At 51.8% G+C, this 14,324-nt stretch overlaps 1 protein-coding gene across 2 annotated transcripts; it reads right to left on the reverse strand.

The window, feature by feature from the left end:
• Positions 1-8,410: 8,410 nt before the first annotated feature.
• Vwa1 (von Willebrand factor A domain containing 1) lies at positions 8,411-12,271 on the reverse strand. 2 transcript variants are annotated; one of them, XM_051173907.1, is made up of 4 exons: positions 12,003-12,271; positions 10,385-10,942; positions 8,909-9,190; positions 8,411-8,766 (listed from the first exon to the last, which is right to left on the reverse strand). In XM_051173907.1, exons 1-4 carry the CDS (start codon positions 12,148-12,150, stop codon positions 8,426-8,428), a joined length of 1,329 nt encoding a protein of 442 aa, XP_051029864.1. In that variant the 5' UTR covers positions 12,151-12,271; the 3' UTR covers positions 8,411-8,425. The 2 variants fall into 2 exon arrangements, with proteins under 2 accessions (XP_051029864.1, XP_051029865.1); XM_051173908.1 differs by having other exon boundaries at positions 12,078-12,255.
• Positions 12,272-14,324: the final 2,053 nt, after the last annotated feature.

Here is a 14,324-nt window from a genome sequence, read left to right on the forward strand (position 1 = left end):
GCTGAGTCCAGACCCAGAGAGCAGAAGAGGAAGGGAACATCTGATGGAGATGGAGATGCCCGGGTTCCCCGAGCCGACTTCTTCCGGACTTGGCCAGGGCAGTCAAAGGCGGGGTAACCGGCGTGGGACTGCTGGTTGAAAGAAGACGTGGCCTCCGCGTCCTTAGCCCGACCGACCGCCCCTCTTGTGACCCCAAGCTTTATCGAAGCTGGAGTCAGGCAGGTCTGTGGCTGCAATGAACGTCTGCAAGCCTGGCTCTTACAGCCAAGCGTGAATGAGTCAATGACGAGCAGTCCTGCTCCAGACTTCTGCCTCTGTTGCTAAGGCGGTATCTTGAGCTCCTTCCTCTTTGGTGTCTTGGCAACCCGTGCGGTCAATTCGCATGCTGCTTTGCAGTACAAGCTAGAAAGCCAGGCAGACCACCACCACACCCACATACCCCAGAGCCCGCAGAAGGCACCCTACACCGACGGTAGGTATTCTAGGATTCTGGTCGTTAGCTCTTGAGTGGTCCTTGGAAACCTGCTGAGCCGCGTGCGTGCTCTGGTCCAGGGCCTGGCTGACCTAACCTTTGGGTAGGAGGAAATTAGCACGAACACAGGGCAGTTGTTATTAGGGAACCCACATTCTCCAAATTAGCATCTTGGTCCCAGGCTTCTTTGGTAAAACTGGTTGCATTCACAAAAATGACTTTTCCACTGAGACAGTAGATAGATATTTTTAAGTGATCGAAAACATGAACAAAGCTTAAAATTCTTTTATTTATTATTTATTTTGTGGTTTTGTTTGTTGTTGTTGGGTTTTTTGTTTTTTATTTTTGTTTAGACAGGGTTCCTTTGTGTCGTTCTTGTGGTCCTGTAACTAGCTCTTGTAAACCAGGCTGGTCTCAAACTCACAGAGAACCTCTTGCCTCTGCCTCCCAAGTGCTGGGATTAAAGCACCACCACTTTTATTTTCAACAACATCAGGCATCTCACAACTACCTGTAACTGCAGCTCTAAGGGATCTGAAGCCTCTCCACAGGTGCTTATACAGGTAGGAAGATCCCTTGAACCCAGGAGTTAGGTTAGTCTGAGCAATATAGCAAGACTTTGTATTGAATAAAAGAGAAGGAAGAGGAGAAGAGAGGGAAGAAAAACAGTCGATTACTGTCTTAAGACTTTGGTGATTGCTTCAGAGAGAGTGAGCTGGGTGGTGCCGTATACCTGTAATCTGCACACTCAGGAGACTGAGGCAGAGATCTTAATTATGAGGCAAGTCTGGGTTGCACAGCAAGACCCTGCCTCAGATAGCGGAGAGGTTGGTTGGTCGACACTAAGAGGGCTGAGTTACAACAGCTGACTCTACGCCTTACAGTCTTATTCTTACAACAGAGACACTCTGAAGACACTTAAGTAAATGAAAGCGAATAGAATCGTTTTCTATCTGCTGCTATCATTTTCGTTGACAAATGTGATGTTCTATGCTGATGATACTCTTGTTTGCCGATGAGGCCAGTCCCTCCATCCTGTCTTCTTATCCAGCTTCCAGAAGGACCCCCTGGTTCCTACCATGCTCACATTCACCACAGCTCATTTACAGCCTGCTTTTACCCCTGCCAGCATGCATGACCTGCGCCTGCCATCCCTAGGCAGACCCTAACCCGGTAGATAGATTTAAAAAAAAAAAAAAAAATCCTTCCAGAATAGGATGCAGTCTGCTAATTCCACCAAAGCAGGAATTCCAGTCTTTCGAGCTCTGTGTAGCTTTGAAGCCTGTCCTGGAACACGTTCTGTAAACCAGAATCACCTGCCTCTGCCTCCCGAGTGCTGGGACTAAAGGCGTGCGCCACCACCACCCGGCACAAATTCCAGTCTTACAGATGCAATGTTTCAGAGAGATGACAGGTTTGTCATTGATGGCCCAGGATAACAATGACTTAGTACTGAACCCGAGCTTTCTTATTAGCCAAAGTAGCTCATATTCCTACTTGAGAGTTGTGTTTAAGTAAATAAGTTACCTGTTCATGGTGACCTCAAATCAGGCCCTCTGGTCAGGTGGACCCAGCTGAGGTCCCCCCTCTGAGACCCTGAAGTTAACTCCATTGATATACATATCGCCAGGGTCATCATGAGTGGCCTTGATCCTAGCGCTCAGATGCTCTCTACCTTTCCAAGTTTATGGCCACCAGTGTGTCTTTGTGTCCTTGGATGCTCCAGGAGGTGCTGTGGATGGGCCCCTTAGGAATCGTCTATGAAGAGCTCAGGTGCATTTGTGGCAAATATGGATGATCTGACATCAGGGGGTGAAGTCCCTGAAAGACTTTAATTTTCAGAGCAAGGATGTCGGAAAGAATAAGGAAAATAGTTCTTACAAGCAGAATATAGAAAATCACAAAGAGCAGACAATGACATGGGTGGAAAGACCAGAAATTATGAGAACAAGAAAGGTTACTATGGTGATGGGGCTAGTGGTTATATGCTAGGCTGATCTTGTTAAATAGGGCTAGTTACTGAATCATCAAACCTTTGCGGAATATCTGAAGGCTCTAAATGTGCAGCCAAGAGAAAGCCAGAGTATGAAAGAAGTTTCTCACAGGTCTTGGCCCACAACAAGGAAACAGGCCCCCAACCCTGGAACAAATGATACCAGATGAACAGCCCCGTCTGGGTCAGTCCTGGCCAACGGACAGTCTGGGGACTTTCCAAGTCATTCTCTGGGTTATCCTTTGAATAAGAACAGGTCACACCTGGGTGACCTCTCAAACATGAGATCATACTTTGTAATCAGTCACCTTGTGCCCCATGCATGTGTGCTGATTTGCAGTTTGTCTGTATAAAAAGGAGCCTGAACTCTCTGAGGGGTGTGCAGCTTTCCCCGAGATTGCTGTCACCCGAGTATGCACCCGTTCAATAAACACCTCTTGCTTGTTGCATCTCCTGGTTTTGGTGTTTGTGTCGCGGGCCTCTCCCACCGGCCCATCAGGACCCCGGAATTAGGGTCCAACATCCCAAGCCTTGGAAGCATGGAGCAGGTCACGGCTCCAGCCTCCGCTGAGCAGTACTGCCCATCACAAGCTTGCAGATGAGGATCAATCCACTCTTACTTCCTGCCGCATCTCAGGCAAGCTGCTACCACCTGTTGAGGTGGAGATGGGGGGCTGCTTCTTTTTTAAATTATTGTTTTAATTTGGATGAAGGTCTCTTAAGGTTTCTTTTTACTGTTTTTAGTTATGTGTAGGGGTGTGTGCTTGTGAGTTACAGGTTCCCATTGATGCTAGAGGCATATCCCCCAGGCTAAAGTTAGAGATTGTTTGTAAGCTGCCTTGTGTGAGTGCTAGGAACTTAATTCAGATCATCTGCAAGAACACTAAGTGCTCTTAACCACTGAGCTATCTATCTCTCCAGCCCCTGAGGGCTATTTCTTTAAAAAGCTCTCTGGTTGCAATGCCATATTTAATTGCAACGAGCTAACTGGCTTTTGTGAAAGGAGCACTTGGTGATTATTCTTGCCCTACAGAAACTTCATACCTCCCACAATACCTTATCTCAAATGGGTCCTGCTCCCACCTAAAAGGTTGGACAGCCTCCGAGCTTGGGTTCTGTCTGGTACCTCTATCTCACCGCATTCCCCTCGAAAGGAAAATATATTAATCGGCTCTCTTGTTTTTTGAGATAAGGTTTTTCTGTGTATCCCTGGCTGTCCTGGAACTCGCTCTGTAGACCAGGCTGACCTCCAACTATGAGATCTGCCTGCCTCTTGTCTCTTTTTCTTCCATTTTAAAAATTGATTTAAGCCTGTCATTGGTGGCTCACAGCTTTAATCCCGGCTTTGGGGAAGCAGAAGCAGGCAAATGTCCGAGTTTGAGGCCAGCCTAGTCTACAGAGTGAGTTTCAGGACAGCCCAGGCTACACAGAGAAACCTTGTCTCAAAAAACAAAAAACAGGGCCGGAGAGACAGCTCAGAGATTAGGAGCACTGACTGCTCTTCCAGCAATCACATAAGGGCTCACAATCATTTGTAATGGAAACTGATGCCCTCTTCTGGCCTTCAGGCATACTTGCAGAAGGACACTACTATACATAAATAAATGAATGAATGAATGAATGAATGAATGAATGAATGAATAAATAAATAAATAAATAAATCTTTTGAAACAAACAAAATATGGTCTTAAGCTAGTCTTGGTGATACTTGTCTTTAATCCCAGGGGAACCTTTAGAAGTTTGAGAGCCAGGACTACATAGGGAGACCCTGTCTCAAAAACAAATGATAAATTTTTAAAACAAAATATTTGTTTTATTTTACACATTTGTTGTGTAAACTTATATGGAAAGTGACTTATATGTGACTTATATGGAAAGTTTATTGGTAGAAGTGTCATTCGTGGAAGGTAAGGAAGTAAGGGGGAGAGAAAGAGACAGAGACAGAGCTACACATTCATTTAATGTGGATGTTTGTCTGTACTATGTGCATAGAGGTACCAGGGGTGCCAGAAGAGGGTGTCAGGGTGTGTAATGAGAGTTACAGCTAGTTGTGTTCTGTCTGACATGGGGGCTGGGAACTGAACCCAGGTGCTTGTCAAGAACAGCAAGTGATTCTTGACTGCTGAGCTGTTTCTCCAGCCCCATATTTATTTCATTTCTAATACTGTGTATACATCCGTATATGAACAGATGAGTGCAGGTGCCCTAAGAGGGAAGAAACTTTGGATTTCACCGGAGCTTGAGTTACAGGTGATTGTGAGCTACCCAGTGTAGGTGCTGGGAATCATACTTGGTAATCTTAAATCATCTATGAGGTCTGAGTCATCTCTCCAGGCCCCCCCCCCTTTTTTTAAACTGTAAAAATGCTTCATGAATTTGAGTGTCATGCTAATCTTTTCCACAATGTTCTAATATTAGTATGTGCACCGCCAAAGCAAGAACCTCCACCCCCCCCTTTGGTTTTTTTTTTTAAGTGATATATTCTCTCTTTCCCCCCCTCACTGGGGGGTGTCGTGGGTTTTTTGTTTTTGTTTTGTTTGTTTGTTTGTTTGTTTCAAGACAGGGTTTCTCTGTGTAGCTTTGGAACCTGTCCTGGAACTTGCTGTGTAGACTAGGCTGGACTTGAAGTCACAGAGATTTGCCTGCCTCTGCCTCCCAAGGTTGAGATTAAAGATGTGCACCATTATCACCCAGCCAGAAGTTTTGTTTTCTTTTCCTTTTTTTTTCCCCCAATAAAAAGAGCATTTCATCCTAAGGAAAAAAGCAGGAGAGACACAGCTATTGCATCTGAGCTTCAGGTTTCCTGTATTGTCCTGTCTTCCCCAGGAGGAGGCTGACTTCAGGGCTACATTTCTGGGGGTTCAACAGCCTTCGCTACTGGTACTTTAGAATCTGCCCAGCTCCAAGATGGTAGTAGCTTTACTGAGCAGTCCTTAACTACACAGCCACTCTTGAACAACTTGTTTCCTGGGGACCTAGATCCAGACTGTCCCACCATCTGGCCTTCTCACAAACAGCTAGAGATCCGAGAAAAGCATGCAGGTTTTAGCACACCTGCCCTCTGAGTGTGAAATGGCCCCAAGTCCATGGATGCCAGCACTCACAGCAGCTTTTGCTGAGGTCTCCACACAGTATCCAGGATAGTCTCAGTCCTTCTCCAGCTTCCTGGCTGCTTCATTTCAAATAGATCTCAACCAGGAGCAACCACAGACTAGCCCTTTCTGGTGTTCCGGCACACACCGAGAAGCACAGCGGCCATTCTTGGCATGTACGTTAAGTTTAGGATGGCATCTGCCACTGCTCACTATCCTAGACACCCAGAGAATAGAGCTGGAACCAGAGAGAACACGGGGGAAGAGGGTAGTCCATGCATGTGGCAAACAGCTCATACGGAAATCTTATCCCACTAAATTGCTTCCTGGGGCTGGCAACATGGTCAGCAGATAAAGACACCTGCCACACAGGCCTGCCGCCTGGAGTTTAAACTCTGGGACCCATGTAAAAGTAGAGTGAGAGAACCAACTCCATAAAGTTGTCTCTGACCTCTATGTGGACCATGGCAGGCATGCACCCCCCCCCATACACATACATCATATACTTGCACAATAAATAAATTAAAAAATCTATTTCCTATAGACATCCTCTGGGCCTGCACTGATCTTAAATGGCGTGCCTAGAACAATGCAAGGGCAGCCTCTCTGAGCTGAGGACCCTAGTAGAGGCATTCTATGGTATGCAAGTGGGGGTACAGGCTTTCGCCTCTACCGCCTGAAAATAGATGGTGCCGGCATTAGGTCAAGAAGCTTATACCAAGGATTTGTGGGGAGTGGACTCTGGCTGTCAGATACATGGCTCCTGCCTGTTCCACTTTCTCATGAGAGTAGATATATTTTGAGTGAGTTCTGTTACTCAGGTTCTCTTGGGGGAGCTACTAAGAAATGACACTGGTATTCTGCTACCTGTTTAGTGTTCTATAAACCAGGCCTGGGGATGCAGTGTGGAAGGGAAACTGCTCTCCCCCAGGGCCAATAGACCCTGGCCTACAATCATCTGAGAACACAAATGGCTTGGAGAAATATCTGGGTTTTAGGGGGTTGTGGGGCACATGTGCCAAACCTGAATCTTTGTCCTGAACTCAGATGACCTCAGACCCTGGACTGGTAACCGAGGTCAGAGGAAATCTCTGAGCCCTTTGGCCAACTATTGATCAGTAGGTAAGGATGTTGGCTTGAAGCCCGCAGGTGCATGCACAGGCTTCCTGAGCCTAACAAGGAGGCATGGAGAGGGGACCCATCCCCACGACCACCACCACCAGAGGCTAGGGCCAGCAGGCTACTGCCCTGTATCTCAAGCTATCGTCACAAAAGCAGCTACCTCCCACAAATGCACAGCATGTTGAGTGCATGGGCAGTGCTTCTTTGGGGGTCAGGGTGAACCCCTACAATGCTCCCTCAGGTTCTTGGGGTAAGCAAGTTCTCGGGAAAGCCACCCCTGGTAGGCTCAGACACGGTGTAGGGCCCCAAAGCCCACCCCACCTCTCCCAATATTTTTAGTTCCTGGGAGTCACTAGAGTAGCCATAGTAAGCAGAGGCAGTGAGTGGGCAGCAGACCACAGGCTGTGATGGGGATGCCCCGCAAAGCAGCCTCCTGTCCTCCAAGTTGTAAAAGCAGCAGCTTGAACTACTCCAAACTACTCCAGAAGTGAGGCCCTGGGACACAGACGACAAGGAACACGAGGGAGAGCAGGCCGAGTGATAAGAGTACAGATGCTGCCGACCTGCCTCCCCAATGCTGAGACGAAAGGCGAGCGCCACTACCACCCTACTGGAAAAATAAAACATTTTTAATGAGACTGCAGGCACAGTTTATAACTGACTTGAATGTATTTCAGAGTTTGGGTCGTTAGTGGGGAAGAGGGAAAAGGTGAGCTTGGGTTGGGGCAAGTGATTCTGGGAGGAGAGGCTCTGCCTGAATGGGAACTTGAGGGGAAGCCTGTTTCTGACCATCCTCAGCAATCTGTCAGAAGCCTCGGGGTAGTAGGTGAGGTCAGGTGGTAGGTAGCCCACCGACATGACACCTTCGGGTTAGATGTTGCAGAGTCCTTGGCGTGAACTTTCCCAGGGGAAATGTTGTTTGTTCCTGTCTCCTATGAAGCTTCCTTCCTACACTAAAACAGAAGCCGCCCTTAAAGCCTGACATAGCGGGGGAGGGGGGTCTCCTATCCCCAACACCCTAAATGCTAAGGTCTCATCACGTTCCTGCGAAAAGACTGTATCCCAGCCACTGATAGTGGGGGTGAAGGGGGTGTGTGCAAGTGCAGGTCCTGGGCAGGAAGGCACGGCCAGTGTCCCTGACAGGTACTGGGCTCTAGGCTGGCAGAGGATTCTGATGAAAGCTACTTGGCAACATCAGCCTCCTAATACCCATCTGTAACCCTACCTTCCCTCAGCAACCCAATCCTGCCTGCACCAGCCTCCCGTTCTTTCACCGGCTTTCTATGAACAAGCGGGACCTGAGTGGTCCTGCGCACTCCCTCCAGGCCATGCAGAGTCCTCACTACCAGAGGGACCGGCCCTTGGCACAGGTAGGAGACCCTGCGGCCTCCTCTCCTAAATGCTTGCTTGCCCTGGGTCTCAGGTCCTCAATCTGCCCTCAGACACTGTCCATCTCCCCGCCAAACGCTGCTCAACTCCACTGGCGACCGGAGAGGATGACCACTGAGCGTGCGGCTACCAGGGTGGCCACAGGGTTCCCGGGAGTCAGGCGGGGACGGCACCCAGCACGACCAGTAGAGGAGCCACCGGAGGAGTCACGCGGGTCAAAGGCAGGACCGGCACCCTATCTCCCCACCCCATCCCCACCCCGCCCCACCCCGTCCCACCCCCCGAGAAAAGGCAGCGGTGGCGCCTCCCTCACGGAGCGAGGGAAGGAGGGAACCTCGGGTGGGCGGGGCAGGCAGTTCACGGCTCCGGAGGTCTGGCCTCCGGCCGCCCCGCCTGCGGGGCACGGGTCCGCTGGCCCGAGGCTGTACAAGCCTTAGCCGATAGCGCCCTCTCGCGGCCAGAGCGGAAAGCGGCAGTCACCGTCACCAGGTACGCGGTGCCGGGCGTCAGGCCCTGGACCGTGGTGCTGTTGCAGCCCGCCGGCACCTCCAGGCGCTGCAGGGAGCCGCCGCCCCGCAGAGGCCCGAGCAGGATGTGGTAGCCGAGAGTGGAGTCCGGGCCAAGCGCGGGAGCCCAGCTTACGCGGAGGCTGCGCGGCCTGGTATGCGAGATGATGATGCGTTCGGGCCCGGCCTCCTCTGCGGATGAAAAGGGTGATTGATTGGAGGGGCGCCCCTTCGCATGCCACCCTGCCCTCCCAGGAGGTGCAGCACACACACACACACACACACACACACACACACACACACACACACACACACACACACACACCTGCTTCACCTTGCAGCGTGCGTACTCGCACGTGCTGGGGCCTCAGTAGGCGCTCGTTGGACTCGGGCAGCAGCGTTACTTCATAATCTGTGTCTGGGTTGAGGTCGGTCCAGATCCAGCTGGTGGCGTTCCCTGGCAGCTGTTGGCGTCTCGTGGCAGCTACCAGTTTGTCACTGGGCACCAGCTCCAGCACGTAGTAACCAGAGTCCACTGTTAGCAGGGGTGGCCAGGACAGGCGGAAGCTACTGGGCAGAACCTCCGAGGCACGAAGGTGCTGTGGCTGCATCGCATCTAAGGATGGTGTAGCGCTGTGGTCAGGGGGACAGAAGCTGCCTTCTCCGTGTCAGAGTGGGGCTCTCTCTGACCCCGAGGGGAGCCCCGGTAAGGCCCGTGAGGCTTTCTGCCAAGGAGAGGCAGGAGCCAGGTGGGTGTTCACTACCAGCAGGTGCTAACGACTACAGGTGGGACAGGGTCGGTAGAAGGACAGGGTACAGTCCCCAGCTCTGAGCCCCATCATAAACTTTCCTGCCTACTTCGTCCTCAAACTCAGACCTGTTAAGATATAATGGCTACTCCTCACAGAAAAACAACCTGGATGAAAGTCCCTCAAAGGTGGCAGGTTCTGCAGTACTATCTAAGAACAGAGGACCAGTCCCCTAAGACTGGGTGGCCAGCACAAAATCTGTTGCGAGCCGTATTCTGAACAGTAGTGAAGGACAGCTTTCTTCCTTGCTGATGCTGGGTGCTAAGTTTGGTCAGCTGGGCACTTACTTCCCTTCCCAGCCTCTCACTCCGATTCTGATCTTAGTGTCCCACCCTAATATCTATCTCTGGATGACAGCCTTCTCCCCTTCTGCCCCCTCCAAGTTCATCTGGTCCAGGGGCTACCAGGTGATGTCCCTGGGAAATCTCTCGAGGCAGACCTTTCACCCTTTCCAACCAACAGACCAACCCCCTTTTGTTTAGTGTAGATGATTAACCCACAGTAAGAGACTTGGTAAGAAAGCTACCCTGGAATGGTAGCATTTTTCAGTGCCTACCACAGGCTAAGCCAACCAACAGGCCCTTAGTCTCTAGCCTCTTCTCTTTGGGAGATCAGCTATAGGAAGTCCAGAAGAAAGCTGGTGCTAAGGCCCCTACAGTGTTGTCTTCCCTGTCCTGGCTCACCCAGCAGTCCCCACGATGGACCTGAGTGAAAGAAAACCAGCTCCACATACCCCACCCAAAATAGCCCTCAGTTCATCGGCCAGGGAGCCCCATCTTGAAATGGTCCCTCAGGCCTGCCTTACCCTTTACAGCCCAATTGTTGGGGTACATGAAGGCACCCAGAAGGAATATGTCCCTGGACAGCATGCAGAGAACATCACCTCCCCACTGCTGCATCCGCATCCACACAGGCATTGGGCTCATGAGTTTCCCAGGCCCTCCCCTTGCAGCGAGCGAGCGGTCAGCTCGGGTATCATGGGCCCTGGCTCTCCCACCTACCAATAATGGAGTCCCGAAGTTCTGGGGCAATGATATGAAGATCATCCACATCCACAAAGTGTAGGTGCTTCTCGGCAGGAGCCGAGGCAACTGCCGACAGTTCCAACAGGTTGCCTCGGCCAGTGCTGACAATGAAGACAGTGACGCCCAGGTCCTTGAGCTCCTGCATAGGGGGGCCCACGGGGTCACTGGAGCCCCCATCTGTCACCCACACCAGTACCTTGGGAACCCCTAACCGGGCGCCCGCTACTTCAGCAAACAATTGCTCTTTGGCATAAGCCAGTGCCAAGCCCGTATTGGTGTCACCCATTCGTTGGGATGCGGCACGTATGGCATCCTCTACTGCCTGGCCTGAACTGTATTGGTCAAAAGTAAACTCTGTGTGTGGTCGGCTGCCCACATGCACCAGGCTAGCACGAACAGCCCCAGGACCAAAAGGCATTGTAGACACCAGCTGCCCCACAAATTCCCGAACCCTTGAGAATTCATAGTGTGACACACTGGCTGAGCTGTCCAGCAGGAACAACAGGTCCCCCTGGGGGGCTGATGCTGCGGCACCTAGAGGAAAAGACAAGGGAAAATAGTCCAGGTGGTAGCCCCGGTACAGCCCCATGCCCAGCGCAGAGCCACCCCCAAAAGTCTGAACTCCCTTAAGCATATGCTTGCCTTTGCCCAAAGGTACTGGTAGTAGAATCCCCAGAATGGGGTTATAAGCCAACAAAAGGCCCACACTCTCCAACGGTTCCTGACTGTACAACGCCCATGTACCTAGAGCACCATGGGCGACCCTCATGTTCCTTATATGAGTGCTGACACTTTTCTCAATACACATTGCATGCAGGTGGAGCCAGGGGGCCAGGCCTAGCATTGCTCTCCCTAGACTTGGTTTTCAGAAGGGCCACCTCCAGGATGGAGTTAAGCTAGGTAGCTCAACTTCCAGCAGAAGCAATGGGCTCTGAGCATGCACAGCAATGGAGACAATAAGGGAGGATGGGAGAGCAAATGTGAGGGGATGGGGAAGACGAAACACTGTATAGCCCTTCCCACCCACCATACGGACAAGCTGGAATGGCAAGATGACATCACCCCTCCCCTCGTCTGGCCCCCATTCTCTGCTTCGTTTGTACCAAGAAAGCAGGATATACCCAGCCGAAACAGCCTGGGGGCCCAACCATTATCTAGTGAGCCTCCTCTTTTATCCCCTTTTCTCCCAGCCCTGCGGATACTGATCAGTACTGATGAGACCTTTCATCACTAAGTCTCAAGTACGCAGGGGCTCTCAGGGTGCCTGGATTCTGGTCCTGGCTTTCAGGCTTCCCCCTCATTGTGAGGCCATTCCAATCCTCTTACCTCCCTTCTTTCTACTTTGGGACCTTTCAAAGGTAAGGAAACTGAGGCACAAAGGCCTCTCAAACATCTTTCTCCACTATCCAGGCCTGAGGGGCGGGGCGGGGCGGGGCGGGGCAGATCGTGGCCTCTGCGCTCGATGCGCAGCGCGGACTCAGTTAAGTGAACGAGTGCTTGGGGGCGCCCACCGCAGGTGGTTAAGGTGCTGCTATGCGCCCCACCCGTTCCTCCCTCCCCCCCGCCTTCCCGCCCACTCGTCCCGCCACTGCACCTGGACAGGCATGACCTGCGTGGGCAGCAGCCGATGGGCTGTCAGGAATTGGAATCCCGGTTCCACCACACTTACTGTGCTCTATCCCGCTCCGCGCCAGCGCCAGATGCAAACTCAAAGCCAGGCTGAACGCAGTCCAGAACAGCATCGCGCATAGAGTGGCGGGCTCTTGACCGCAGCTGGCAGCTAACTTGCCTTCTTACGGCGAGGCAGGCCCACCCACCTCTGAGAAGCCACACCCACTCTCGTGGCCACGCCCCCGCTTGGGAGGCGCATGCAATCTGTCGCGCGCTCAAAGGCCAATCTGCACAGCGCAGCGTGCCTCAGCGGTCCCAGACTTGCGGTGACAAGCAACAGCCACAAAAGCACATACATGTGGGCATGCGCTGGCATTCCCGTCTCTCTTTTGCAGGCTGTGATAATGTGTCATCCATATTCTTCACCTCTCTCCTCTTCCGTTAGAGGTCCTCACCGTTCCTGATCTGCAAAACGCATGAAGTCAGGGCCAAGAGATCCTGAGAAGTGGAAGTGGTGGTATACAAAGACACAATCTCCCCTCAACAAGGACCCAGCTTCACTACAAGCTGGAGGAGCGGCCGATTTTCTCCGAAGACTGACCAGTAAGGACACTTAAGAGGAAACAAGAGCATATCAGAAACTTCTTACAGAATAAAAAGGCCTTGCCAACACTCTCACCCCAATTCTTGGAGGAAAAGACATAAGGGGAAGCCAGGCAGTCAGAAGCTGTCCAATGTAACCATGATGGCCTGTTGCTTTCCTATACACTATCCAAATGGGGGGCCCAGGGCTACTACACCCAGGTCAGACCCCTGCAGGACCAGAGACCCACTGATGGATGATCCAGATTCTGGGTCCTGGAGTCAGTGCCAAACCCAGACCAAAGTGTTGTACAAGAGGGCTGCACGGCTGGTGGCCTCCTAGGATGCTTTCCTCTGTAGTAAGTATAGTGTTTGGGGTAGAGACACACACCGGGGTGGGGGAGATGTTGTCTGGCAGGATGTCCCCTCCCTTTGGGCAAGAGGATATGCCCAACAGGGAGGACGGATGGGACTCAATGGTTTTCCTTCCTCCGTTTCTGGCAGGTGAGATACTGTGGGGCCTTGAGGACGTGCCTGAGTTTGGCTTTGCCTAAAAAAGGAAGCAATACGGTTGAGCTTGAGACGCTTGCTGCAGGAACAAGTAAGAGCTATGTCCTGCTGCCGTCCCCCACTCCCTTGCCGGGAATCTTGGCAGTGGGTGTTGGCTTCACTCCACAGACCTCAGGCCTCTGAATGGACCAGAAAGTGCTTGATGCTTCTGCCTGAGTTAGGAGACAGGAGTAGTTTGTGTGAGTCCCTCAAAGAGTGTGCCTCTCAGGGGGCACCAACTAACCTCCAGCTCCCGATACACAAGGACGCTGTGGAGACGGCATTGTGAACAAGCAGAAGACATGGTTGGGGTGTGAGGGGGGTTGCGAGGGCCCCCAACAGAACCATTCTATCTCAGGCTTGTTCTGCCAGGGAGCTGGGTTTTGAAGGAAGCAGAGATTCATAGCCCTCAGGCCTATAGTCACACCTCAGCCTGCCCTATTTCCATCCCTTCTGGAAAAAGTGAGCAGATCTTCTTGGCTGTGACTCAGCAGCTGCCCTCCTTCCTCTGACCTCACCATCAGACGGAGAGGGCACTAGAGTCCCAGTCTCCACCCAGCCCTGTCCAAGCTGGGCCACCTGCCTGACTTGAGCTCAGGCTGAAATGCTCCTGCTACCAAGTTCCTTGGGATGCCCTTCCCACCATCCCTACCCCCTGATCAGTCACCAGAAAAATCTTATGCCTTTGTCTTGCAGTGTTCCCCACCTCCAGAAAACAGACATCCTAGGGTTATGGAGTCAACTAGGGATGCAATGGTCAGGTTCAGGGCTGGGCTTGAAGCAGACACCAAAGGAAGAGCAAACAGAATAGTCCAGAGCCTTTTCTCTAAAGGGAGATGGGTTCAAGGAAGGGGAAAGGGCAGAAATGTGGTCATAGGCAAAGATGGGCCAGGCCGGGGTGACCTTGACCCCTCAGTCCTCAGCCTCCAGGGACTGACTGCCCCTGCCTGTTCCTGTCAACCAAGGAACCCAAGAGGAAGGACAACCTTTGATGCTAAGTCTATCCTGCCACAATGGCTTTGGCTCAGAACAGGGAGTCTTTGTGCCTTACTTCCTGGAGAGCTGGCCTGCCCTGTCTGTGTCTGCAGGCAGGTGGAGGGGTTTCCTGAAACCCAGAGACACCACTCTTAGAGTGTCCCTGCTTTCAACCAAGGACCCTGGGGAATGTTCCTTT

The sequence above is a fragment of the Phodopus roborovskii genome, unplaced genomic scaffold, assembly GCF_943737965.1.
Source record: "Phodopus roborovskii unplaced genomic scaffold, PHOROB, whole genome shotgun sequence".
Lineage (NCBI taxonomy): Eukaryota > Metazoa > Chordata > Mammalia > Rodentia > Cricetidae > Phodopus > Phodopus roborovskii.